This window comes from Vombatus ursinus, unplaced genomic scaffold (genome assembly GCF_900497805.2).
Source record: "Vombatus ursinus unplaced genomic scaffold, bare-nosed wombat genome assembly UNPS02009205.1, whole genome shotgun sequence".
Taxonomy (NCBI): Eukaryota; Metazoa; Chordata; class Mammalia; order Diprotodontia; family Vombatidae; genus Vombatus; species Vombatus ursinus.
In genome coordinates, this window is record NW_020948983.1 from 64,563,784 (window position 1) to 64,591,009 (window position 27,226).

Sequence of the window (27,226 nt, forward strand, 5' to 3'; positions counted from 1 at the left end):
TCAAAGCAGAAAAAGCAAACTAAAGGCAACTTAATTTCAGTGGTTAAGGTAGGTAAGAATCTAGACTCAAAAATTTCAGATAAAGTAATGCACTAACATTAGTATGAGAATACTTGAATGAGTCTAATTTAAAAGGAGAGGTGGTTTTTTCTCTGGATTTATAATACTCCTATTGAAAATCAGAGGCTCTTTAAACTGCATTATCCATACCTGAAGCTAGGCAGTGTAGTGGATAGAGTACTAGATTTGAAGTTAGGAAGACCTCAGCTCAAATCTTGCCTTGGGTACTTAACTGTGGGACCCTGAACAAATCACTTAGCCTCTTCTCAGTCTCAGTTTCCTAATTTGTAAAATGGGGTTAACAGCACCTACCTCACAGAGCAATTGGGAAGATCCATGGTAATGACATATGTAAAGCACTTTTCAAGTCACAAGGTACTACACAAATGCCATTATTATTATTATTATTATTATTATTCTTAATTTCAACTAGCTACAGTGTTAAGTAATATGATAGTTATACGAACTGAGTATGGCTATTAGGAGCTTTCATTTTCTTACATAAATCAACCATATACAAAGAAGCAGAAGATACAGTCCCTGCTTCTGAGGCATTCACAATCTATTTGGAAAGATGAAGTATGTAGCACATTCACTAAGATAATTATTAATATACAGTAAATGATAAGTGGCAAATGAATAGAGTGGACAATAACTGCCTAAGGAATTCACAGGAAGGAAGAAATCACTTCTAGCTGAGGTTGTCAGGAAATGCTCCAAAAAGAAGTTGGAATTAAGCCATGCTTTGAAAGATGAGTATGACTTAAACAGGCAGGAAAAATGTGGGGAAGGCATTCGAGAGAGGGAGATGAGCCTAAGAATCAGGTAACAGTGTGTTAAAAGTACAGAATAGGAAAGTACAAGATGTTGTATAAAAAGTAAAGAAGTTTGCACAAAATAGATAGTTTGTGCAAGATAAGAATGGGAAATGTAACTATAAAAATTGGTTGGAGTCAGACTGCTAAGAATCATGAATGATTGGTCGAGGAATTTGAATTTTATTCCATAGGCATTAGGGAATAAACAAGTAAAGGTTTTTAAATGTGGAAAAAACAAGATAAAGGTAAAATTTGGGGAAGATTAATCTAGCAGTAGTACAAAGCATGGATTGGAAAGGAAGCAAAATAAAGGTAAGGAGGTTGATTATATTGTAATGGTCAAGATATTAAATTATAAATGTTCAAATGAGACTGGTGGTAGAATAGAAAGAAATAGATGTACCAAAGAGACATTGTAAAGGAAGAATCAATAGAACTTGGTAAAGACTATAAATGACTATAATGATGATTTTAAGTGATGTTAGTAACCACTTAGCAGCACACACTACCATAAACAAAGGAAAATACTCATTTGCCTTTCTCTTAGTATTCTTTTAGTATTCAAAAAGAAACAACCATTAGTAGCTCTCTCCTTAGCTGCCTACCTCTTTAGGAAATAGTGAAATATTTTTTATTAAGGTGATAAATCTATTTAACTGTTAAGAATTTTAATTTGACTTTGAAAATCCACTTATTTTAATAACCATTTAAGTTAGTTGCCCATACTACCTTAGAGAAGTGTTTAGATATTACCAACATAGTTATGATGGCTAAGGGAGTTCTGCTAAAAGCTAAAATCGCTAAGTATATCATAAGGCATCTTTTAAATCAAGCAACTTTAATTAAGGAAAATACAACAAAATAGCTATTTCTATATCATACCTTGTATTTGGTCATGGTGCTAAAATGATTGTTCCGAAAGAATACACAAAGTTCTCCTTCCTGAACTGCTGACGTAAGTTCACATAATCCATGATATGTCAGTTGAGTGGCTGTGTTATTTAGAAACTGCTCAGCTACAAAGCCTATGGAACCAATGCATAAGATTAGATAGAAGAATAATCTCAAGATTCATATAATTATTTTTTATTTTATTTACATTGTTCCAGGAATGGATCAAATGAAGTAATGGTTCTTCTTTAGACTGATCTATGCATACAATGTTGGAGGAAGCTTTGCCTTCTCCTGCTGTGGGGAATCCCTATCTCTACAGACACATTCCTTTTCAAAAGAATATACATATATATGTATATACACATATACACATATATACACACATTGATGTATACATTACCCAATGGAAATGTAGAAATCAACTGCTATTTAAAACAGGCAGGAATGCTATAGTCAGAAGCTCTTATTACAGATCACTGGTAGACTTACCATGGCTTTAGTATTTAACAAACTTTTGCAGGTTTTTAAATGTTCTATATGTCCCAAGAGACTATCGTCAGCAAACTGATTTAAGTAGAGTAGAAGCATGAAATTTAAGCGGGAGACTTCAGAATAATTGTACTGAATGCCATTTCTTATTCTGATCTCTCATGGGATACATTACACACCATATAGACTTGTCTTTTTGGGAAATAAGATACATTAAATGGTTTTTGCTTTTGAAATATATAAAAAGGTAGCAAATATACTTTTAAGATTTTATTTTAACTAGTAAATTTTTCAAAAATCCAATTAAAGGTAGTGATCTTTTTGTTTTAATTTAATAGAGGGGATGTTATAGAAGAGTGCTTCTTCTGGGGTCTGTGAACATATATTTAAAAAACAGTTGGATCTATATTTCAATATAATTGGTTTCCTTTGTAATCCTGTGTATTCTATTTTATATATTGAAAGTCGTTATTCTGAGAAGGGGTCCATAGGCTTCACTAGACTACTAAATCTCCTTGACACAAAAAGGCCAAAAATTTCTGATATAGAAGGAAGAGGAGAAAGGAGTTACCCCCAAAAGTTTTTATCATCATAGGAATTGAGGATGTGCTGGGACAGATGGCATATTTATCACTAGGGATGAGGAGGTAGCATTATAGCAGAAAGAATAGAAAAGGTATGTCCTGAGGATGCCAGATACCTGGGTATTTGAGGGAAGGGAAGAAAGATACAAAAAGAAGAAGTAGGTTAGGAAAAGAAGCTAGGCAACATAAGTATTTTTCGCAATCTTTTTAAATTAAACTTTTTTTCCCTTACCAAGCATTTTTTTCTTCACATAACCCTCTCCCCACATTGAAAATAAATAAAAACAAACCCCATGTAACAAATGAACATAGTTTCAATTTCTTTTCCTAAGTGAAAGGGCAGGTGGTTGTCATCTACTCAAGGGCTGCTCTGAGTATTGATGTGCTGATTGTGGGGATGAGTGAGGGTGGAGGGAACAGAGGGAAGTGAGTAGAGAGGGACAATTTAAGAAGGAAAGAATGAAAATGAACTGAGTTTACAATCTAGAAATATACATATATATATTCATGTGTACATAAAATGTACATAAAAAGTCCTTTATTCCATTAAAGGTCAATTATTTTCTCTGCAAGGTTAGGGAAAGAAGAAAAGTACTACCTGGCTATATTGAAAGCGCAGTTGAAATTATGTAACTTCAATTTGTAGTGGATGGAAACAGCACAGTTTTGTGATTTTCTCAGGCTCTGGTCAGCAACATTTGACTAAGAGCAAATAAGGAGGCGGGTGGGAGTGATCCAGGGTTGGGTTTTTCTAACGTATGGTTGGTTGGCAACAGGACAACTGGACAAGGGAAAGTAATACACATATATATATATGCATGTACATATATATACATAAAAATTCTGAGTTGCACCTATGATACCATGATACAGGGAACTGCGTCTATTTCAATTTATATAGAAACTCACCTCAGACTTACAGTCTTAGCAAGTTGCTTATGCCACTGAGAGGTTAAGTAACATGTTCAAGGCCACAAAGCTAGTAACTATTAGAGGTAGAAAGTGAACTAGGGTTTTCTTGACTCCAATGCCAACTCTCTATCTGCTACCTACAACGCTCTCAAACCTAAGTCTTCTTTCCTCCAACGCTGCCTCATATTCACTAAACCATGGCCCTTGTTCTTTCCTTCCACCCCTCATTCTTTCCCAGACCATTATCCCTGCACCAGCTATATTTTTGTCCCTGCCCTATCTCAATCTTTTGATGAATGATTTCACTTCTATGCTGTATACCATACTCTTAAATCTTTTACCTTATCTGTATGCTATTGCTAATTTTACCAAATCTCAACTCTGAATTATTATCATTGTTTGACTTCTTCACTCCCACTCATCTGCTGCTGATGAGTTGGGGGGAAAAAAATCACAAAACTGTGCTGACTGGGTCCACTAGATAATCTCAACTGTGGTAAAGCAATCCTTTTATATTTCCCTAATCAATTGGCTATCTCACTAGAGGGGCTAATACAAACCTTTTCAGTCCTTCTCAAATCTTCCATTGTACCCCTTTCCTCTCTCAGAAAAGGGATGTACTTTATACCTCAAGAAAAGAAAAATGAGATCACTTATTAAGAGCTCCCTCTTCTCCACTCCTGTTCATTTTACATCAATTAGACATCTTCCCCCATCATCTCCTCTTTCATTCCTGTCTTTAACAAAGATCCTACTTCTTCTCCTGCCTCCTCAACCTCTTTCACTTATACTCTCCTGGCCAAGGCAAATCCTTCTATATGTACTCTGTCTCATTTCCTCCTGTTTTCTCTAGAAGATTGTCTCCATTACCATCCCTACTCTTTCTAATATTCAATCACCCCCTAAGTGATTGCACAAATTTAGAGAATTCACCCCAAATATTCACATGGACTATTTGTGCCTGACCTGTGGTAGAACATTCTGAGGTTGTATTGGTCTGATCAGCCACAGTTAGACACACTGTAACTTGACTCTAGCATGGTGATGTCATTTTGGACCTTTTTGAGAACAAAGGACAACAATCAATCAACCAATAACCAACCAACCAACCAGTTTCTTTTTTGCTTTTTATGAACATATCAATGTTTCCACTATCTTTAAAGAGCCCTGGCTTTATCTGACCATCCTTGCTAGCTACTGCCCAATACTTCTCCTCCTTGTCTCTGCTAAACTCCTGTTTAGAGAATGCTGTCTATACTAGATGCTTCAAATTCCTTTCTTCTCACTCGCCTCTTAACTCTCTGCAATCTGGCTTAAAATCTCATCATTCAACTGAAATTATCCTTTCCAAAGTTACCAATGATCTTTTAATTGCTTTTCTCAAACTTCATCATTTTTTTACCCCGCTGTAATATGTGTTACTATCAGACACCCTCTTCTCCTGGATACTCTCCTGTCTAGGTTTTCATGACACTGTTCTCTCTTGGTTCTCCTATCTGTCTGACAGCTCCTTCTTAGTCTCCTTTACTGGATCTTTCTCCAGATCACCCCCACTAACCATAAGAATCTCCAAAGGCTCTGTCCTGGGTCCTTTCCTCTTCTCTCATTATACCAAAGGTCTACAGATCCCCAAGACATAGATTTCAGGGGTCCAAGAGATAGATTAGAGGTGTCATCTTCATTTTCACTAACCTCTAAGTGAAATTTCCTATTTCCTTCAACTATGAATTAAAAATGAAAAACAAACAAAATATTGTTCTGAGAAGGAATTAATGACAGAAAATATTAAGAACTCTGACTCTATACTAACTTGCTTGGTGATTTTAACAGCTCCCATGGGTTCATTTATCACTTTTACACAGATGATTTTCAGATCTATATGTTCGGTCTCAGCCTGTCTCCTAAACTAGAGTTCTGTATTTTGGACATCTTGAATGGTATGTTCCATAACCATCTCAAATTCATTATGTACAAAACAGAAGTCATTATTTTTCCCCATACCCTTTACACTCTTCCAAACTTTTCTGATACAAAACCCCATTACTACCACTATGGGTTCTGTTGTTCTTCTCCTTATCTCTGAGCCTAACAATCACTTGTCATTAAATATTAAACTATCTCCAGTCCACTCCTCCTATTCTCTCATTCCCATCCTCCTTCTTTCTTTCTGGCAAGGCAATGAGGTTAAGTGACTTGCCCAGGGTCACACAGCTAGCAAGTGTCAAGTGTCTGAGGCCGGATTTGAACTCAGGTCCTCCTAACTCCAGGACCAGTACTCTATCCACTGTGCTACCTAGCTGCCCCCCACCCTTCTTTCAACACCTATGCCACCCATGTCCTATTCCAACCTTGCTTACTTTTTCCACTGTGTCCTTGACCTCTTTCGCTCATACATTTTCTGTCTATTATTAGCCCTCACTGAAACCTGGCTCCCCTCTGATGACTTTCTTTTTCAGCACTGGATGTAACTTCTCCCACACCCTGACATATTGATCATGGAGGAGAAATCAAAATACTTCTTGCTCCCCACTGCTATTTCCAGACTTTTCCTTTATCTTCTTCACTCAAAAACCTCAATCAAAATTTCCCACCCAATCCAAACTATGGTACATGTAATATATCAATCAACAGGTCATTCTCAAGGAATTCAGTTCTTGGCTTGCCATTTTCCTCTCCTCCTCAATGCCTGTTGTTATCTTAGGGGATTTGAATATTATAATAATACCAATAACAATAAGAATGATAGTTACCATTTATAGAGTGCCTACTATGGGCCAGGCACTATGCTAAACATTTTACACTTTTTAATTACCTCATTTGATCCTCACAACTATCTTTGGAGGTAGATACTATTATTATCCAATTTCATAGATGAGGAAACTGAGGGAAACAAAAGTTAAATTATTTGCCCAGGGTCACATAGCTAGTAAGTGTTTGAGGCCGGATTTGAACTCAGGCCTTCCTGACTCCAGCTTCAGTACTCTATCCACTTGACTTGGTTACCAAGCTCCTTCAAAGTCCCTAACCTTCCAATTCCTCAGCCTCCTTAAATCCTATGACCTATTATGACCTATTCTTTTGCTCCACCTTAGCCACATACAGAGATGGTCACATTAGACCTATTACTTACACATGTTCCACTTTCTAATTAAAAACCGACATGTCCCATCTGACCATAACTTCCTTATTATTCTACCTTTTCCTATGTTTCACCCCTCTTAAACCACTTTTTTACCTTCATCCAGACCTCTAATCCTTCCTCTTGTTGGTTCCTTTTCAGACCACTAATTCCAGTCTGACTTCATTTTCTTCAACCCAATAGTTGGTCATTTCAGTTCTATATTGTCCTGTCTTCTAGAATCCCTTGCCCAAGTAGTGAATCTCCTGAAAACTACAATAAATCAAACTGAGATCAATGATTCCAGGACATAGCAAGAAATATTACAACAAGAACCAAAAGACTGGAAAAAATAGAAGAAAATGTAACATTTGAAGTAAAAAAAAAAACTAACCTGTAATACAGGTCAAGGAGAGATATTTTATTAATCATTAGATTCCCTCAATACTATGGTTTTTAAAAAAGCCTGCACACTTGATTTCAAGAAACCATAAAACAAAATCCATCCTATTAACCCTATCAGAACCAGAGGACAATGTAAAGATAAAAAGAATTCAATGATCACCTCCCTCAGAGAAGTCCTGGGAAGCCAGAGCTTCCATATCAAAAAAAAAAAAGTACTACAAGCATCTAGAAAGAAACAGTTCAAGTACCAAGGAAATAGTAAGGATCATTCCCAAAGGAAAAAAGACAAAGGCAGGAGTGTGTTGGTAAATGTTTAACAACTGGCTCTCCAGGGGGAAAAAATTATGCATGGCAAGTTTTTAAGTTTGATCTGCATTATTAACACACTATCCCTCACTTTCTTAATTTAAACAACCAACAAAGCAATAAAATAAGCTTTGATTTGTACAACTGCCAATTTCTGAGGTTTAAATGCTTTCACTGAAAATTTAATAACCAGCTCTCATGAACTGGTTCCAGCTGGCTCTAGCACACTCTTGGATACAGGCTTATAATCCAGAACAATTTAAACTATGAAGTTGAATGTATTCCTACAGAGGAGGAAAAAGGGACTTTTAATAGAACAGAGGACTTTCAAGCATTTCTTTTCTTTTTTTTTTTTGGTGAGGCAATCGGGGTTAAGTGACTTGCCCAAGGTCACACAGCTAGTACTGTCAAGTGTTTGGTCGAGGCCAGATTTGAACTCAGGTCCTCCTGACTTCAGGGCTGGTCCACTGCACCACCTAGCTCCCCCTTCAAGCATTTCTAAAAAAGAAAGCCCAAAGCTCTGTAAGAACTTTGAAATACTAACACAAGAATCCAGAGGAATCTAAAAAGCTAAAGTTATTTAAGCAACTAGAAGTAGCCATTTGATGATATAGTACTAAAATTCTAATAGAAACAAGTCCCTTTAGAACCTTAATGTCTTCAAAAGGTATTGAAATTAATAAAAATAGGAGTGGAAGGTGGGAAAGAGGTAAGACTAGTTACATTCTAAGGGTTTTTAGAGGGCAAAAAGAACAGACAGTAAAAGGAGGAGGTACTCACTAGGGCAGAAAGAATGAAAGAGGTGGAAATTGGGATAAAAAGAGTATTTAAAAATACAGGAAGGGGCTGGGGAGAAAAGGAATCAGATGAAACCTCCTCTTATCTGAAATGAACAAAGAGTTGGAAATACATATAAATAGTACAGTGCATAAATAAAACAAACTCAAAAGGAAAACAAGTAATAAGGGGAGAGGAAAGGGGATAAGATGGAGAATAAGAGCAGGAAAAGAATAGTCGCAAGCATAACAAAATTCCTTATCCTGAACAGGAGATCATAAGGGGAGAGGGGAGAGAAAAGAACGAGAATCTAAGGGGGTGACTTAGATTGCCTCCTAGGCAACTGCAGAATGGCTGAATAAACTATGGCTGTGTAATGGAATATTCTCTCATAAGAAATGACAAAAGATAATTTCAGGGAATCCTGGATAGTACGAACCAATGTAGAGAATAAGAAAGGAACAATAAGAAATAGCTGGACTTCAAAATGAAGAATGTGGTAATATGCCAAAGAGTACAAGAAAGCAGACAGGTTTTCTGGGAAATGTTGGGGAAAACAAAAGAATTAAATACCAACTCAATCTAGTTTTCAGGGATAAAGTGAGGGAATGATAATTGACATGTAGCAAGTATAATATGCCCAGATAACCTTCTCTCTAGCACATTATAAACTACTGTATTCTACCAGTAAACTTGAGGTAACTAGCTTTTGCAAAAAAAAAAAAATCAACTACACATTTGTGCTTTGTTTTTAAAAGTAGTAGTTTTAAAATTATTTTTTTGGAACCGACAATCTCCATGTATAGTGATCTTAAAGCCATAGGGAAGCTAGGTAGCAACAGTGGAAGAATGCTGCACTTGGCATCAGGAAGACACGTTCAAATCCCACCTCACATACTTATTAGCTATGAGACCTGTAGCAAGTCTCAGCTCCAGGTTCCTCATTTGTAAAAAGAGGACAATAACAGCATCTACTTTAAAGGGTTGTTGTGAGGACCAAATGAGAAACATACATAAAGCACATTTAAAATCTTAAAGTAGCAGTTCTCAAAGTATGGTCTAGGGAGATTCTAGGGGTCCCAGAGGTCATAACTATTTTTGGTAAGAATATCAAGTTACTTAAATTTCTAATAGGGTAAATATCAATAGATATAGCTCACATGAACAAAAGCTCTTTGGGAGAATATAGATCTAGAAACTAATTAAACATGTTTTTTGGTCTGCACTTGTGACATCTACATGGGCAACATCTGGTGAGGTAAATTCCCTCCACTAATGGGATTCACCAACTGTTCTGCAACTTAGAGTCTCAGAGAATTGCCTAGGGCAGTGAAAATTTAAGTGACTTGCTCAGGGTCACAGGGGCAGTATGTGAAACTTGAACCAGGTTTTCCTGACTCTTCAAGAACCATACCACAGCACCTCTCAATTCAACCATATATGTTACATTAAAACTGAATTTATGGGTGTCCTCACCCTAACTTTCTCCTTCTCCAGCTGCTAGTGTCAACATACCAGTTCCACTGTAGCTATTCAGGTTGTTCTAGGAGAACCAAAGTTAGGGAAATACTGTCAAAATGTGGCCAGGTGTTCCTTGAGAGTCTACATTTAGAATAAGCTAGGTAGAAGCAGTAGGTGGTGGTCAAGCAAAGCTTAGTCTTTGGGTTATGTGGTTATTGGTGAGTCTGGTTTCCTCCTTGCTTCAATTACTATTCCCTAAAAACGTTGCTTGCTCTGATAATGGTCTCATTTTCAAGAGACGAACTGAGTCATTTTTCATAGCTCTATGGAAAAAATGCTCCAAAATCACTAATAATTAGAGAAACACAAATTAACTCTGCAATCAACTAATACAAAGTAATCTGAGGTTCTACTTTACACCCACCAGATTGGCAAAGTTGGCAAAAAAAAACCCCACAAATAATGGAGGGGCTGTGAGGAATCAGTACTGTTGGTGGAACCATGAACTAGTCCAGCCATTCTGGGAAACAATTTTGAACTACACCCAAAAAGTTACTAAATTATACATACCCTCTGAACGCAGTGATACCATTGCAAGGCTAATACCCCAAAGACATTAAAGAAAGAAGAAAAGGACCCATATGTCCACAAATATTTTTAACAGTTTTTTGTGTGTGTGGCAAGAAAGACCTGGAAAAGAGGAGAGTAACTATCAGCTGGGGGAATGTTGAAAAAATTATGGTCTATGGAGTGTAATGGAATACTGTTGTGCTTTAAGAAATGATGAAGGGAAATCTGTGTTAGAGAAATATGTAAAGGCAAGTGAACTGAGGCAGAGTGAGGTTAAGTAGAATTAGGAGAACAATTTATACATGATATTAACATTGTAAGGACAAACTCTAAAAGACAGAAGAACTCTGAAAATTCAATCACCAACCACAACTACAGAGAATATATCATAAAAGATACTGTCCGCCTCTTGACAGAAAAGTAATGGACTGAGGATATAGACTGAAACATTTTCTTTTTAGATATGGCCAATGGACGAATCAGATTTGCTTGAACATGCATATCTATTATGAGAGTTTTCTTTTTCTTTTTCCCTCTGGAGAAGGGGGAGAATAGGAGGGACAGAAATTTTTGTTAATTGAAAAAAAATTTAATTTAAAAAATGTTTCCTGGAAAAAGCTGCTCTGATATTGATTCACTAAGTTTCCACTGAAAACTTGCTCAGAAATACCACTTTCAATCACTTCCTTTGACCTTCTTCTTTCAACCTTGCTATATCTAAAATTATTTTTGTTGGTTTGCCTTTATAGTTTTATAACAGAAGTCATTGTGAAGGAAGAATATGGTATTTGAACATCCTCCTCACATCCAGGTTTCAGGAAGATATCTGTGGTAATATTTAGTATTAACATACTATGGCATGACAAATACTGTATTTGAAGAATAGGATGGCCTAATCAATAGATTTACTGCTTAATTGAGAGAAAACCCATTTTTCTTCAGCCCTTGTTGTTGAAGAACTTTTCTAAAATGTATACTTTTCTGATTCAGTGAGCAGAGTATACTAAATATGAAAAGCCTCAAGACCATCAATATGGAAATAAATAATGAGTATACATTACTGGGTTTGTTATAGAATGCAAAGATCAAGGAAAATCTGTTTGATAAACATTAAAAAATTTTTGCCTTTTTGAACGTTTATATCAAGCTTTAAAAATTAATTTGTTTCTCTCACAAAAATGAAATTCCTCTTTAGAAATTCCATCTAATTAGTGATTCTAGCTAGTCCAGGTCTTCATTTCCTTGGGGGGATGGAGTGGTGGGTAAACACACTTGATTCTCCAGACTTAGTCGACTATGCCACAGAAAACTCTTGACATTCTTGAAGCTCACTCCCACACACAAAGTTCTCACTTTAGAAGGGCCTTGTGCCCCATGGCTTCTCCTTCTGATTGGCTGGTTCCTCCCAGAACTTCCATTTTAAGGAGAACACCTAGTCAATCACGTCTTCAGTCCTTTCCATTCTGCACTCGTGGTTCTTTGGATTTTTTTTTTTTAACCATTCCTATGGATGAATACCTTCACCTCTCTTCATTTCCCCTTTAAATTTCCTTTTATATGTTGTTCTAATGTGTTCCCCAACTAGAATGCAAGATTCTTTCTGCTTATATTTGTATTCCCAGCACTTATTACAATGCCTGCCACATATTAAGAGCTTAATAAAGGCTTGTTGAACTCCCCTGGATACTTGTAATATGGTCCTCTTTCATGTTCATAGGAACAAACAACCACAGCTGGAAGGGATACTAGAAGTCATCTAATAGATGAGGATTCTGCAACCTTGCCAGGGTAGTTAAGTGATTTCTCCATTCTGGTAGCTGTTCTCTATACACCTCTTCTCTCTTCCTCAATGAAATCAGGACCTGGCTGTCAATTTTTATCTCCTCCCCAACTCATGCCCTCATACTTGGGGACTTACATATTTAACTCTCCCTCCAATACCCTAAACACTCAGTTCCTTAACTTAACTCACTTCCCATGACTTACACCTTCATTTAATACCAGCCACACCTTTGATCTTGCCATCATCCACAAATGCACCACCTCCATGTTCAAGAAATCTGGAATCCCCTTATCTGACCATAACCTATTGGTTTTCTTCCTCTTTTTCGGCCTTCCCTGACTAAACTCTACTCTTTATCCATATAGTGACCAATCCCTCAACCCCTCAGTTCTCTCCCAGCCCATCTCCCTTGCACTTGCTACTTGTTCCACTTTCCCCTACAGTGATCCCTTGCTGAACCAGTTCAGTTCTATACTGTCCTCTTTTTGAGTTCTTAGCCCTCTTATCATTGGTAATTATGCCCAGCCAAGGCTCAACCTTGGATCATTCCAACTACTCCTTGCTTTCACATCTACATATGTGCTGCTGAACAAACATGGAGAAAAATCACACAACCATTCTGACTGGGTCCACTATAAATTTATTTTATGTAACTTTAACTGGGCCCTCACTGCTGTTAGGCAATCTTCTTATACCTCTCTTATCAACTCACTATCCTACTCTCCATGATTGCTCTTCCAAATTTTTTTATTATCCCTTCTTAAACCTCCCTAACCCTCTCAGCTGAGAACTTTGCCTCACAGGAAAAAATTAGTCCATTTGCTATGAATCTCCTTCTCCCTTCTTCATCACTTCATGTCACTCACATGCCTTCTGCTACCATCTCCTTCATCCTTGTCTCACATGAAGAGGTAGCCTTCCTCATTAGCAAAATAAAGTTTTCTGACTCCTCCTAAGACTGCCCCCTCTGGCTCCTTCTGTACAGCCTATATATATGCCAATGTCTCTCCCATTTTGAAAAAACAAAACAAAACAAACAAACAAAAAAACCCCTTATTTGATCCTTCCAACCCTGCCAATTAGTGTCCTAATTCTCTTTTGTCCTTTGTGGCTAAACCTGAAAAGTCTGTTTATAATAGGGGCTTCCTCTTTCTTTCCTCTCACTCTCTTCTTAACCCTTTATAATCTGGCTTCTGACTTTATCATTCCACTAAAAGTGCTCTCTTCAGAGTTACTGATGATCTCTAAGTTGCAAAATCCAATGGCCTTTTCACAATCTCCCTTCTTCCTGCCCTCTCTGTAGTCTTTGACACTGTTGATCACCCTCTCTTCCTTGACATTCCCTCATTAGGTTTTTAGAATACCACTCTCCCCTGATTCTTCTTCTACCTAATCAGACCACTCCTTCTCAGTCTCCTTTGAGTGACTGTCATCCAGATCATACCCTTTTAACCTTAGGTGTCCCACAGGTTTCTATCCTAGGCCCTCTTCTCTCTTTACACTATTTCATTTGGTGATCTCATTCAGCTTCTATGGATTTAATTACTACCTTCATGCAGATGATTCTCAAATCTATCAGTCCTGCCCTAAACTCTGTTGATCTCCAACTGCCTTCATCTGGAAAATCCAGTAGACATTTCACATTGAACATGTCCAAAAATGAACTCATTACCTTTTCCCTAAACCTTGCCCGCTCCTACCTTCCCTATTCCTGTCAAGGGTGCATCATTCTCCCAGTTTCTTAAGCTTGAAACCTAGGTGTCACCCTCAACTCTTCACAATCTCTCAACTTCTACATCCAATCTGTCGCCAAGACCTACCAATTTCAGATTTAGGCCCGTATCACCTCGCACCGTGAATATTGCAATAGACTGCTGGGGGAGGTCTGCCTGCCTTGAGTCTCTCCCCACTCTAATCCATCCTCCATTCATGCATCAAAGTAATTTTTTTTTAAAGAAAAGGTCCAACTATGTCACTCCACCGTACCTCACCCCCCACTCAATAAATCTCAATGGCTCTCTATAACCTCTAGGATCATAAGCAAAATTCTCTGGCATTCAAAATCCTTCATAACCTACTCCCTCCCTCTTAGGTTTTCAACGTTTTGTGTTTTTTTTTTTTTAATTTTTTTTTTACCTTACTCTGAAACACCTACTCTTTGATACAATGACACTGAAAGGTTTCCCACAGAAGATGAGATTTTAGTAGGGATTTAAAGGAAGTCAAAGAGGACAGTAGGTGGAGATGATGAGGGACAGTATTCCAAGGATGGGAGACAGCCAGAGAAAAAGCCTAGAGTGACAGTGTCTTGTTCATGGAAGGGGGTGAATTTTCTCATCTTTTCTCAATTTTCAAATGATTTGGCTTTCCTTATTCTCTTTTTAAAATCAGACCACTTACTAGTAACTTACAAGTTTTTTTTAACTCTTCTAGTTTTATCAATTTAATGCTTTTCTTGCATACAGTTCTGTTAATCTCTTCTTTTATTTCTATAATTTCAACTGTAGTTCTTATTTGGAATTTTTTGACATTTCTTTTCTAGTTTAAAAAACGTTAAATTAATTCATCTATTCTTTCTCTATTTTGTTGATTAAAGGATTTTTGAAAAACATTTTCTTCTAAAGATTTCTTTTTTAAAAAAATTAATTTTTCTTCAATTTATGTATTTTTAATTTTCAACATTCACTTCCACAAGACCTTGAGTTCTAAATTTTCTCCCCATCTCTCTCCACCCCATGACAGTGTATATTCTGATGACCTCCTCCCCCAATCTGACCTCCCCTCCACCACCCCCCTTCTCTTATCCCCTTCCTCTTCTATTTTCCTGTAAGATAAGACAAGATTTCTACACCCCACTGCCTGTGTATCTCATTTCTGAGTTGTATGTAAAAACAATTTTTAACATTCGTTTTTAAAACTGAGTTCCAACTTTTCTTCCTTCCTCCCTCCTTAACCACCCACCTTGAGAAGGCAAGCAATTCGATATAGGTTATACATGTGTTGTCATGCAGAACACTTCCATAATAGTCATATTGTGAAAGACTAATTATATTTCCCTCCATTCTATTCCATCCCCCCCTTTACTCTATTGTCTTTCACCCTGTCCCTCCTCAGAAGTGGTTGCTTCTGATTACCCCCTCCCCCAATCTACCCTCCTTTTTATTAACCTTCCCCTCTTATCCCCTTCCCTTCTACTTTCCTGTAGGGTAAGACAGATTTCCATACCCAATTGAGTATGCATGTTATTCCCTCCTTAAACCAAATCTGATGAGATTAAGGTTCAATCATTCCCTCTCACCTCCCCCCTCTTCCCCTCCACTGTAAAAGCTTTTTCTTGCCTCTTTTATGTGAGATAATTTATACCATTCTACCTCTCCTTTTCTCCTTCTCCCAGTACATTCCTCTCACCCCTTAATTTTACTCTTTTTTTTTTTTGGCTATGGAACGGGGTTAAGTGACTTGCCCAGGGTCACACAGCAAGTAAGTGTTATGTTTCTGAGGCTGGATTTGAACTCAGGTCCTCCTGAATCCAGGGTCAGTGCTCTATCCACTGCACCACCTAGCTGCCCCAATTTTACTCTTTAGATATCATCCCTTCATATTCAACTCACTCTATGCTCTCTGTCTATATATATATTCCTTCCAACTACCCTAATAATGAGAAAGGTCTCATGAATTACAAATATCATCTTTCCATGTAGGAATGTAAACAGTTCAATTTTAATAAGTCCCTTATGATTTCTCTTTCCTGTTTACCTTTTCATGCTTCTCTTCAGTTTATTTGAAAATAAAATTTTCTATTTAGCTCTGGCTTCTCAAGAATGCACTAAATTTCTCTATCTCATTGAATGTCAATTTTCCCCCTCATTGATTATACTCTGTTTCGCTGGGTAGGTGATTCTTGGTTTTAACCCTAGCTCTTCTGACCTCCAGAATATCATATTCCAAGCCCTCTAATCCCTTAATGTAGAAGCTGCTAAATCTTGAGTTATCCTGATTGGGTTTCCATAATACTTTATTTCTTTCTGGTTGCTTGCAATATTTTCTCCTTGACTTGGGAACTTGGGTATTTGGCTATAATATTCCTGGGAGTTTTCCTTTTGGGATCTCTTTCAGGAGGTGATCAGTGGATTCTTTCAATTTCTATTTTACCCTCTGGTTCTAGAATATCAGGGCAGTTTTCCTTGACAATTTCTTGAATGATGATGTCTAGGCTCTTTTTTTGATCATGGCTTTCAGGAAGTCCAATAATTTTAAAATTATCTCTCTCAGATCTATTTTTCAGGTCAGTTGTTTTTCCAGAGAGATATTTCACATTGTCTTATTTTTTTTCCCATTCTTTTGGTTTTGTTTTATAATTTCTGATTTCTCACAGAATCATTAGTTTCCATTTGCTCCATTCTAATTTTTAAATAATTATTTTCTTTAGTGAGCTTTTGGACCTCCTTTTCCATTGGGTGAATTCTGCTTTTTAAGAAATTTTTCTCCTCATTGGCTTTTTGAACCTCTTTTGCCATTGGATCTAGTCTATTTTTAAGGTGTTATTTTCTTCAGTATTTTTGGGGGTCTCCTTAAACAAGCTGTTGACTTGCTTTTCATGATTTTCTTGCATCACTCATTTCTCTTCCCAATTTTTCCTCTACTCCTCTTACTTGATTTTCAAAATCCTTTTTGAGATCTTCCATGGCCTGAGACCAACTCATATTTTTCTTGGAGGCTTTGAATGTAGGAGCTTTGATTCTGTTGTCTTCTTCTGATTGTATGTTTTGATCTTCCCTGTCACCAAAGTAAGATTCTAAGGTCTGAGTTTTTTTCCTGCTGTTTGCTCCCTAGACAATTACTTGACTTTTAAACTCTTTGTTAAGGTAGGGCACTGCTTCCAATGTGGAGGGAGTACTGTCCCAAGCTTCAGGTGTTTTGTGCAGCTGTTTTCAGAGATACTTCTAGGGACCTGTAAGTTTTCAGTTCTTCCAAGGTGGTATGATCTAAGGAGAAGTGTTTACTCCTCTCCTGGCCTGTGCTCTGGCCAGTGAGTGACCACAAGCACTCTTTTCTGCCCTGGAACTGTGAGGAGGGTTCCCTCTCCCCTGCTACCACAAGCTCTGCTATGCCAAGTGCTCCTCCTTGCCCCAGGACTGCCACCCAGATCCAAGTATGAACAAAGCAACAGAATCCTGCCTCACTGCCAGCAGAGATCCCTGTAATCTCCTTCTGATCAGTTGTTCAATTCCCTTACCATCTGTGGGCTGAGGGCTCCAGAAGCAGCCACTGCTACTGGCGCTACCATCCCAGGGCTGTGCTGTGGCCAGTGTTGGACTATGCTCCTCTCTCACCCAGGTCCGACAGACCTTTACCACTGACCTTCTAAGGTGTCTTTGGCATTTGTGGATTGAGAAATCTGTAAACTGCTATAGCTGCCAGAGACTCAGTCCCCTGAGGCCTGCTCTGGGTTTGCTGGGGCCTGGTCTATGCTGGCGCAGCCCATACTAGACTGTAGTACTCTCCCAGGCTGGCGCAACAGACCTTTCCTGTCGACCATCCAGGTTGTCTTGAGCTGAAAATTTGTTTTACCCTGTCTTTTTGTGGATTTTGCTGCTCTAGAATTTGTTTAGAGTCATTTTTTACAGATATTTGGAGGGGTTTGGGGGAGAGCTCAGTCCTTGCTTCTACTCCACCATCTTTGCTCCACCCCCTAAGGAATGCTTTATCCCTTATGTTTTGCATCTCATTTGATGTTTTCTTTGATGATATTTTCTTTTTTTAGGCAATTGGGGTTAAGTGACTTGCCCAGGGGTCACACAGGTAGTAAGTGTCAAGTGTTTGGTCTGAGGCCAGATTTGAACTCAGGTCCTCCTGACTTCAGGGCCAGTGCTCTATCCACTGAGCCACCTAGCTGCTCCTTTGATGATATTTTCTATGTTTCTAAGATTTGTTCTTTGACCCACCAATTATGTGGTCTCCAATTAATTTTTAGTCTATTATCCAGAGTTCCTTTATTGATTGAATATAATCTTCATTGGACTGTGGTCAGAAAAGTATATGTTTAATATTTGTTTTTCTGCACTTGTTTGTGAGGGGTTTTCCCCTCAATACATGCCCAGTTTTTGTGAAAGTGCCATGTATAGCATCGAAAAATATTAACTTATTTCTATTCTCATTCAGTAATTGCCAAAGATCTAACATTCCTAATTTTTCTGAAATTCTATTTGTATCTTTAACTTCTTTTTTTTAATGTCCAATATGAAAGGGATACACTAACTTAATCTTTAAATTTTACTATTTCTCCCTCTATTTTAACTCTTCCTTTAAATATTTAGACTTATGTAAGGTTCCTTAAAGCATAAAGTTGTTTTTTTTTTTGCTTTTTCAATTCTGCCCTCTTTACCAAAAAAAGATAAAGATGAGTTTGTTTAGTACTATTATTCTATAGTTGAAATAGTCTGTATTGAATTTGTTTCCTCTCCTCTTTCATCCCCAATCATAAGTTTTTCTTCTTTGCCTCTCTCCTTTTAATGTCCTTTTCATGCTCCACCTTCTAGATGGTGAAGTTTGTACTCTTACAAATGAATATTCCTTCACCTCTCCTATCCTTCTCTCTTATCCCACCCATTTTCTTATTCAGTTTCATAAATTTCTACACCAAGCTCTGTGTGTGTGTGTGTTCAATCTTGTTTTGTCTGAGTCACATGAAAGTGAGGTTCATGGGATGCTCATTCCTCTTATTCCTTCTAATGTTTGATTATTCTTCAACTCATTAACTCTTCTTTTATGAGAGAGTATGTTTCCTCTCCTTCCACCTACTTTCTTCCCAGTATATTATGCTTTTCTTCCCATTTCCTTCTCTTAAGACCACTGAAACAGAATAAAACCTTTCTTATCTTCTTTAACATAACTTTCTCTATGATCCTTAAAGGGTTTTGTTTCTAATACCCCTATTATAATGTAAACAATCCATCATCATACATTCGCTTCCAACTGATCAAATGTGTGTACCTTTTCATATTTCTCTTGATTCTTGTGTTTGTATTTCAAAGTATGAAAAACAACTCTACTGAGTTCTGACATTTTCATCAATAATGCTTGAAAGTCTATTTCATTAAAGATCCATTTTCCCCCCTGAAAGATTATACTCAGTTTTGCCAAAAAGGTTATTCATGGTTGTAAGCTTTTATTTTTTACCTTTTAGAGTAGTATACTCCACATTCTCTCCATGTTCTTCTTCAGAGTGGCAGTTGTCTTGTGTGATCCTGTGTCCCCATGCTATTTGAATGATTTCTTTCTCACTACTTGAAGTATTTATGCTTTGACCTGGAAGTCTGTGATTATGGCTATGATGTTCCTAGGAGTTTTCATTTTTTTTTTTCCTGAGGAGGTGCCCAGTGGATTCATTTTGTTCTCTGGGCTTTTTTGGGAGGGTCATGGTTTTTTGCAGTCCAATGATTCTTAGATTTCTTGTTTCATGGAGTCATTGCTTTCTGCTTGGTCTATTTTAATTTTCAGGATATTTGATTTTTGGGTAAGGTTTTTATTACCTTCTATTCTTCTTCTTTATTTTTTAGGCAATTGGGATTAAGTGACTTGCTCAAGGTCACACAGTTAGTAAGTGTCAAGTGTTTGGTCTGAGGCCAGATTTGAACTCAGGTCTTCCTGACTTCAGGGCTGGTGCTCTACCACTGTGCCACCTAGCTGCCCCTATTACCTTCTGTTTTAAGCTATTACTTTTATTTGACTTGCTTTCCTTCCCTAGCTGTCATTTATTTTAAAATTACAACATAAAAAAAATTACATTGTATCAGTGCCATTGAGAGTCTAGGAACTGTGGGGACTGGGAACCCGGCTGCCTGGGGTAGGAGTGTGAAAGAGAAATGCTGATGGCTCCCTTGGACCTTGCCACAACCTTGACACTGGGGGCAGCTTGACGGTTAGCAGCTCTCTCCTGCGGTAGAGGCGGGATCTGCCCTGACTTCATCCAGTGAAGGAACGACTCCATCTCCTATGAATAGTGGTTGGAATGGGCACCCAGAATATGCTGACATTGTACTAGTTCCAGTTTTCTTCATCATGGGACTTTTTGGAGTCTTTATCTTCCATCTGCTTCAGAAGAAGGGCTATCAGTGCACAACAGAAGCTAAACAAGATACTGCGGAAGAAGATGAAAAGCAGAATTGAATGGCAATATAAACAAGAGTAGTGATGCTGTTGAACACATTGCCCATTACATCATGAAGAATGAAGCAAATGTTGATGTTTTAAAGGCCACGATGGCAGACAGTAGCATCTGTGATCCTGAAAGCCCTTTAACTTCCACAACTCCAGGCGGTCTTCCAGTGAGTCCTGGTCCCTTGTCACCAGGAGGTACTCCAGGAAAGCATACGTGTAACTACCACTTACAGACTCTTTGAGGGACAGTAGAAAAGAGATGTATGCCAGCATCGCACATATAAATAATGGCACTTCATAAAACCAAGCAACAAATTTAAAGAAGGAAGAAGCTGGCTCCAAGAGAAGTGACTGCTCTTTCTTGGCAGGTTTAGAGTTACAAAAGTGAAACACAAGACCAATGGCAAGGAACGGAGAAGTGCAATGTCTGTGAGTGGCACAAAGAGTGTCAATGGCAGGTACCTGTTACCCCTGTGAAAAGGGAACAAAGTGGCACAGGACAGCAGTTGAAATTTATTTTAAGTTTTAAAAAGAATGAAAACTAAGGTGATCTACAAAGTCAATTGACCAAGAAAATATTTTCTTATATCTTTTGTATCATTTCTACCATGAGTGTTTAAGACTCTAAAATGGAACATCATTGTTATGCTAGATGCCAAGTTCCATGCGTCAGTTTTATAATTGGTTTTGTCACTTATGCTTTATGAAAATGTATTACATTTTTGAGAAAGGCAAGAGTTAGTATTATTTTAACTTAAAAGTCTTTTCCTTTGCCCTTTTGTACATAATGCAGAGTTTTCTCATTTCAGTAACATGTATGTACAGTGAGAATATTAATGAATAGTTTTGAGATTGTGCTTTTTTTCCTCTGTGTGCCTCTTTGTTAATCCAATCCTGTTTCTTCCTTTATTTGTTTTTTGTCTGTGGGGAGAAGAGGCAGCAAGCATGATCAATTTCATTGTCACAGAAGTGATAGCAGCATGCCCCTCCCCCACCTTCATCATAATTACATTTCATCCCTAGACTACCAATGGCTTCCTTGTAGGAGTGACCTAAAATTGTGGCAACAATCCCCATTTGGATGATTAAAAAATGACTTCAAGTCCATCAAATGTTATTGTTTTGATAACCAAAGGCCCAAACAAGCACCTCCAGTGTAGGACAAGGGACTGTAACTTCTTCCAGGCCTGTTCCATGGCGTACTTGATGGCCGTTAAGTGTGAATGAGCATTGATATGATACTGTTCAGTAAGCCTTCCAAGTATGTTCTCCCCACCCAGTTTTTTTTTTTTAAAGAGGTCGTTCTTTGCCTCATTTTTTACTGAGCCTTAATCAATGAATAGGCACTGCCTCAGTCAAACTGAGAACTGTTAAAGACCTTAGCTTGAAAAGCTCAAGGCCCCCAAGCATCTTGGGCCATCTCCAGTTGTCCTGATCCTTATCTGGCCACTGGACCCAGATGGCTCCAGAGGAGAAAGTGAGTCGGATGAGATGACCTTGCACAGTCCTACCCTCACTTAAATTCAATTCTCGTGCACATCATGGCATCACCTCCCTGACGTCACAGTCCTCTTCGAGAACGAAGGACGAACAGCAATGGCAGGCAAGAGCACAGTCTGGGGGAACTGGTGATGGAATAAGCTAGATAAAACCTGTCATTACTTTGGGTTTTGGTTTTTAGGCTATTTCCAGATTTCTGTCATTCAAGATCTTTAAAATAATTTAAAAATAAACAGACCTACCAACAGTTCCCCAAAAGAACATCCCTGTGTCAATATGCTTTTAAATATTACTGTAAATACAATCTTTTTCTTTTCTAAATCTAGCAATAAAGTAAAGATTTTACCAAACTTTCAGATGACTGGTTGATTTAATTTTGCCTTATCTTTTTTTCTTCTTCTTCATATTTCAAGGTAACATGTTGCAACAGAGAGCTAGGACTTGGACAAGCTTGGACTCAGAAAGACTTGGGTTCAAGTCTCACTTCTTACATATACAGGCTGTGTTATCTGAAGCAAGTCACTTAATCTCTCAGGGCTCTCAGCAACTTTCTTAAGACTATAAATTTCAGAAAATGTGCAGATCTGCATTGGTAGAGGGAATTTCCTCATTATGAGTTCTCTATTTCAATGAAATCTTAGTTCCAGTTCAAAATCTGTCAATTTTCTAACATCTTAAAGATAAGTCTGCATGTGGGTATATGTTGGTTTTATATTTGAGGAGGATATAACTGTGAAAATAAACCTCCCTGAGTTTCAGAAAATTATGACAAAGGGTTGCGTGTTGTATATGTATAAATAATTTTTTTTATTAGCCCAAGGTTTAAAAGTATTAGCTTTGTTAAGTTAAAAGCATCACTAATTACTAATGCTTTAAAAATTATATTCCAACATGGAGTGAAATCAAAATACAAGGTATTTCCAAAGATATAATAATTTTATTCAAGCCAGAGCACTTTTTAATAATGTAGTGGAGCAAGAAAATACATTGACATCAAAAATTATATTTAAATGAAAAGCAAATTTTTTACGTATTTTCTAAAACTTAAAACAGTTTTGATTTGGTCATCTTACAGTTATGCCAAAAGTTATGCATCCCATATATCAATCATGTAAACATTTCTGTTGATTTCTAGTATCTAATGATAATTCTTAAGTGTTTCCAAAGCAACAGATGTTTACAAGAGCTTATATTTCCCTTCTTCCTTTGAAATGGAAGGAATTCCCAACACAAGTATATATAATGACACTATTGTTATCCTATGTAAAATGTGTAAAGGTAATTTTTCATCATTTTCATCAATTTGTGTGTCAAATATATTTTTAACTGTATGGTTTGTACCTTAAGACTTTTGTACTACCAAAGCAGAGTTAAAAAAAAAAGGATAATTAAGTAGTTAAAAAAAGTTACATTGTATCTTATTTCATTTCTTTTGGATACTCTCATAGTCCTTGTTTTCTTTTCTCTTCTCTGAGGTTTTCCTTAGATTAGTTGTGGAGTTACTCTTTTCTTCTGGGTTTACTTCTTGGGTTTCTCCCAGTTCACAGCATTTCTTCATATGCTTGGAATTTCTTCTTTTTACTTGTATCTACAGCCTCAGTTTGTGCATTGGGACTTTGTTCCTTTACATACTCACGGAAAGTGGGGACAGATCTTGCATGGTTCTGGATATAAGTAAGACTGGGCCCCATCTACTGTAGGAATTCCTGGTTTTTGGTTGAGTTTCCTAGTGGTTCAACTTAGGGCGAGTCTTGGCTCCTTCTCTCTCTTCTTTCACAGTTCTGAACCCATAGGTGGCTTTGTCTCTTGCATGAGTCTGATGGGGTCCAACCAGATGTTTGCTGTCTTGACCACAGATGTCAAGAGTTTTGCTTTCCAGGTGCTGCTCTGGCCTTTTCTCCTGCCGTGTTCCTGTTATGGCATAGGCATGTGCTGCCTAGGTTTAGGTACTTGACTTCTTTCACTGTGCCCTATTCTGGAAGCTGGGCTACTGCTCTGGCTCTATCTCTAATTGTGGATGGGGGAAATTACAGCTTGAGCACTGATGTGGCTTTTTCTCCTTCTCAAGATCTGAGTGACTTGCATGCTTTGCATTCTACCTATCCTGCTTTGTCTCTGCTTAGAGATTCCATGGTTCTGACAGTGTTTTCAGTGGAGTCCTGGACTAGATCAAGCTCTCCTTGGTTTTATCATCTCTCCCCCCACCCCCACCTGTCTTTATCACTGTTTCTTCTGGTGCATTTTAAAAACTTTACTGGGGCATTTATAGAAAATCTGGGCTCTTCTAGGTTCTAACATGCCACCATCTTCTCAAAATTTCCTTTGCTTAGCTTTTAAAGCCCTTTAAAACTTGACCTTAATCTGTGTTTCCAGAATTATTGTACATTATACCTCCTCCCATATTATGCAATCCAATCAAACTGGTTCCTTTGTTCCTCACACAGGACACCATCTCCTGTCTCAGTACTTTTGCAACAGGATATATTTCCTCATTTCAACCTCAAAAAATCAGTCGTCCTTCCAGAAGTAGCTCAAGCAATATCTTCTATAAGAAGCCTTTTGTGATTCCCCTCAATTACTAGTTTGTGCCTCTTTCAAATTACCTCATTTTAAACTACTTTGTATTTATTCTCTGCATATTTATATCTATGTTGTCTCCTTGACTAGAACGTAAACTTGCAAGTAGTGATTGTGTCATTCATTATATTTGTATCCTCAGTACCTAGCACAGTACCTACCACATATCAGATAATTAATACCAATTGATTAATACTTATTGATTGATAATAGTTGCACTGGTGTTCTGTCAACAATTACGAAGTACAGAACCAGCCCAAAATAATAAAAATAATTAAAAAGCAATTTGAACAACCTCTAGAGAATCTGAATATACTGATGTTAGTTACTCAAAAAGCTATGTGAGAAAAGTGGCCTATAAACCTTAAACATTATATAAATCTCAACAATTAGTAAAATTTACTCCCTAAATTTCCAAAGGTATCTTTAAGTATTTTATAAGAAGTCTTATTAAATATTTGTTGAAGTAATGCATAGCATGGCAAATTACGTTTTAAAAATAAGAGTAATAGCACTCACCCACCTTCACTAACCAGCTCACTGTTGTCTGATTGCTTACAGGAAATTATCTTCTCCACCAACTGGTTGTAGCTGCAATTACCAACTGCTTTCACAATGTCAGTAATCTGCAAGACAAATAACTAACTCACTTATCTTGTAGAAGGTGAGAGGGAAAGCCATTCTCTTTAATACTGTCAGACTATATAAAAACTTGAGTTATTTTTATATCAATAATAATAAAGTTTTACTAATGACAAGCAAAACATGAAAGTCAGTATCAAATACCTTTTGCTATTTCCTTTCGAACTCACATAAATGTATTCCTCACCTGTATTTATGTAAAGTGTCTAGGTTATATAAAATCTTTGAAAATAGAAAAAAATGATGTATCTACATGTCAATTTGCTAATTAAGACCTAAATGTGTATTTAATTGAATGAAATAAAAAGTAACATTTTAGGATTATTCAGAGACTAGAATAAAGTTTCAATATAATGTTTATTTCATTTACTATAACAATGAAAATTTTACATTCAAGGAAAGGCTTACCTAAAGGTAATATTAATTTTTAGGCTAGACCTAGTTTTTCCTAAATAAAACTAAAAAACTGAGTAAACACTTCATTTTATGTTCAACTTGGTACCTACTACTCTTCAGAGATTTAATAGCTATTCTCCTTCATGACACTCTGTTTGAGCCAAACCAGACCACTAGATGTTGTCCAAACTTGACATTCCCTATCTTGTTTCTATGCCTTTGTTTACAACCTGTCCCTAAATGCTTTGAACAGGCTCCCTCCTTACTTCTGCTTCTTTGAATCCTTAGGTTTCTTTCAAGGCTCAGCTGAGATACTGATTACTTTTCCAAACCTTCCTGAATCTCCTAGTTTATAGTGGTCTCTCATTCATCAAATTATTCTGAATCTATTTAACCATGTAATCTTGAATTACTACAGTAAAAAGTAAGCTTGAGGGCAAGGACTGTTTGGTTGCTATATACGCTAGCACATAAATACATATAATTATTTGTCAAGCTAAAGTAAACAAGCATGATGATTTTAAAATTTTTAAAGTGATTCCTTCTTAACTATATTAGTAATTTCCAAATAAGATATCTTCTCTTCCCCTCCCCTGTTCCCCAGGAATTTAACCTTTACTTGCAACAACGAAAACTGTTAAGCAAATCTGATTGACAAAGTAACTGTGTATCTCTTCTATGAGAAGGGGAAGCATGTTTTATCACCAAATGTTCACGGTTAGTTCTTTTCATTCAATGACTGCTGTCATTGTGCATATTATTCTCCTGGATCTGCTTATTTCACTTAGCATCACTTCACATAGATCTTGCCATGTTTTTCTGATTTCTTCATATTCAGCTTTCTTATGGTACAATAACATTTCATTACATTTATATGTTTCAATCTGTTCAGTCAACCTCCAATTAACAGGTACCTTGTTTCCAATGATTTTGTTTCAAGTTTTTTTGTTTATGCTAACACAAAGAATGTGGCTAAAAATATTGTCATATGTGGAACCTCCCCACCCCTTTCTGTCATTGACCTCCGTGGGAATATAAACCTAGTAGCAGGATTGCTGGGTCAAAAGGCATGAATAGTTTAATGACTTTTTTCTTTAATACTTGCAAACTTTTCCTGAATTGGAATAACTGAAAACTGCACCAATATATTAGTGGTGCCTCCCTTCCTAACAAAAAAAAAAAAAAAAAAAAAAAAAAAGATCAGTCCCTGGAACTGTAATTTTTCCTGTTTCTTTTGTCATTAAAAAGAAAAAAAAAAACAACTAAAATATCCGAGTTGTTTTCATTTTTATTTCTCTTTATTACTAGTGATTTAGTTATTTTTTCATATGCTTATTAATCATTTGCATTTATTTTTTATTGTATCAAATTTTAAAGTGCTAAAAGTCACCCTTCAGAAAATACACACCGGGGGGGGGGGGGGGCAGCTAGCAGCCGATAGAGCACCGGCCCTGGAGTCAGGAGGACCTGAGTTCAAATCCATCCTCAGACACATAACACTCACTAGCTGTGTGACTCTAGGCAAGTCACTTAACCCCAATTGCCTCACTAAAAAAACAAACAAACAGAAAATACACATGGCTTAATGAAAGACATTTGCTTTAAGATTTTTCCCCTTCCAATAAGCATTGGGACAAGGAGGGGGCAATTCCTATAAAATATGACTCAAGCAAACCAATATATTCCATCTTAGTTATATTTTGATAACTCATCATGGCATGGAGAAGACTACGTTCTTGAAGGCTGTACCAGTAAAGTATGAGCTCTATAGAGT

General features: G+C 37.2%; 1 protein-coding gene and 1 pseudogene across 1 annotated transcript in view; one reads left to right on the forward strand and one right to left on the reverse strand.

The window, feature by feature from the left end:
* The window catches only part of MINDY2 (MINDY lysine 48 deubiquitinase 2), a 121,989-nt gene that overhangs the window by 33,423 nt on the left and 61,340 nt on the right, over positions 1 to 27,226 (reverse strand). Inside the window, exons 5-6 of the mRNA XM_027851810.1 lie at positions 24,938 to 25,040; positions 1,761 to 1,903 (exon numbers count right to left, since the gene is read on the reverse strand). Coding sequence (XP_027707611.1) covers positions 1,761 to 1,903; positions 24,938 to 25,040 — 246 coding nt within the window. The remainder of the gene's footprint in view (positions 1 to 1,760; positions 1,904 to 24,937; positions 25,041 to 27,226) is intronic.
* Positions 13,044 to 20,882, forward strand: LOC114035447 (annotated as a pseudogene).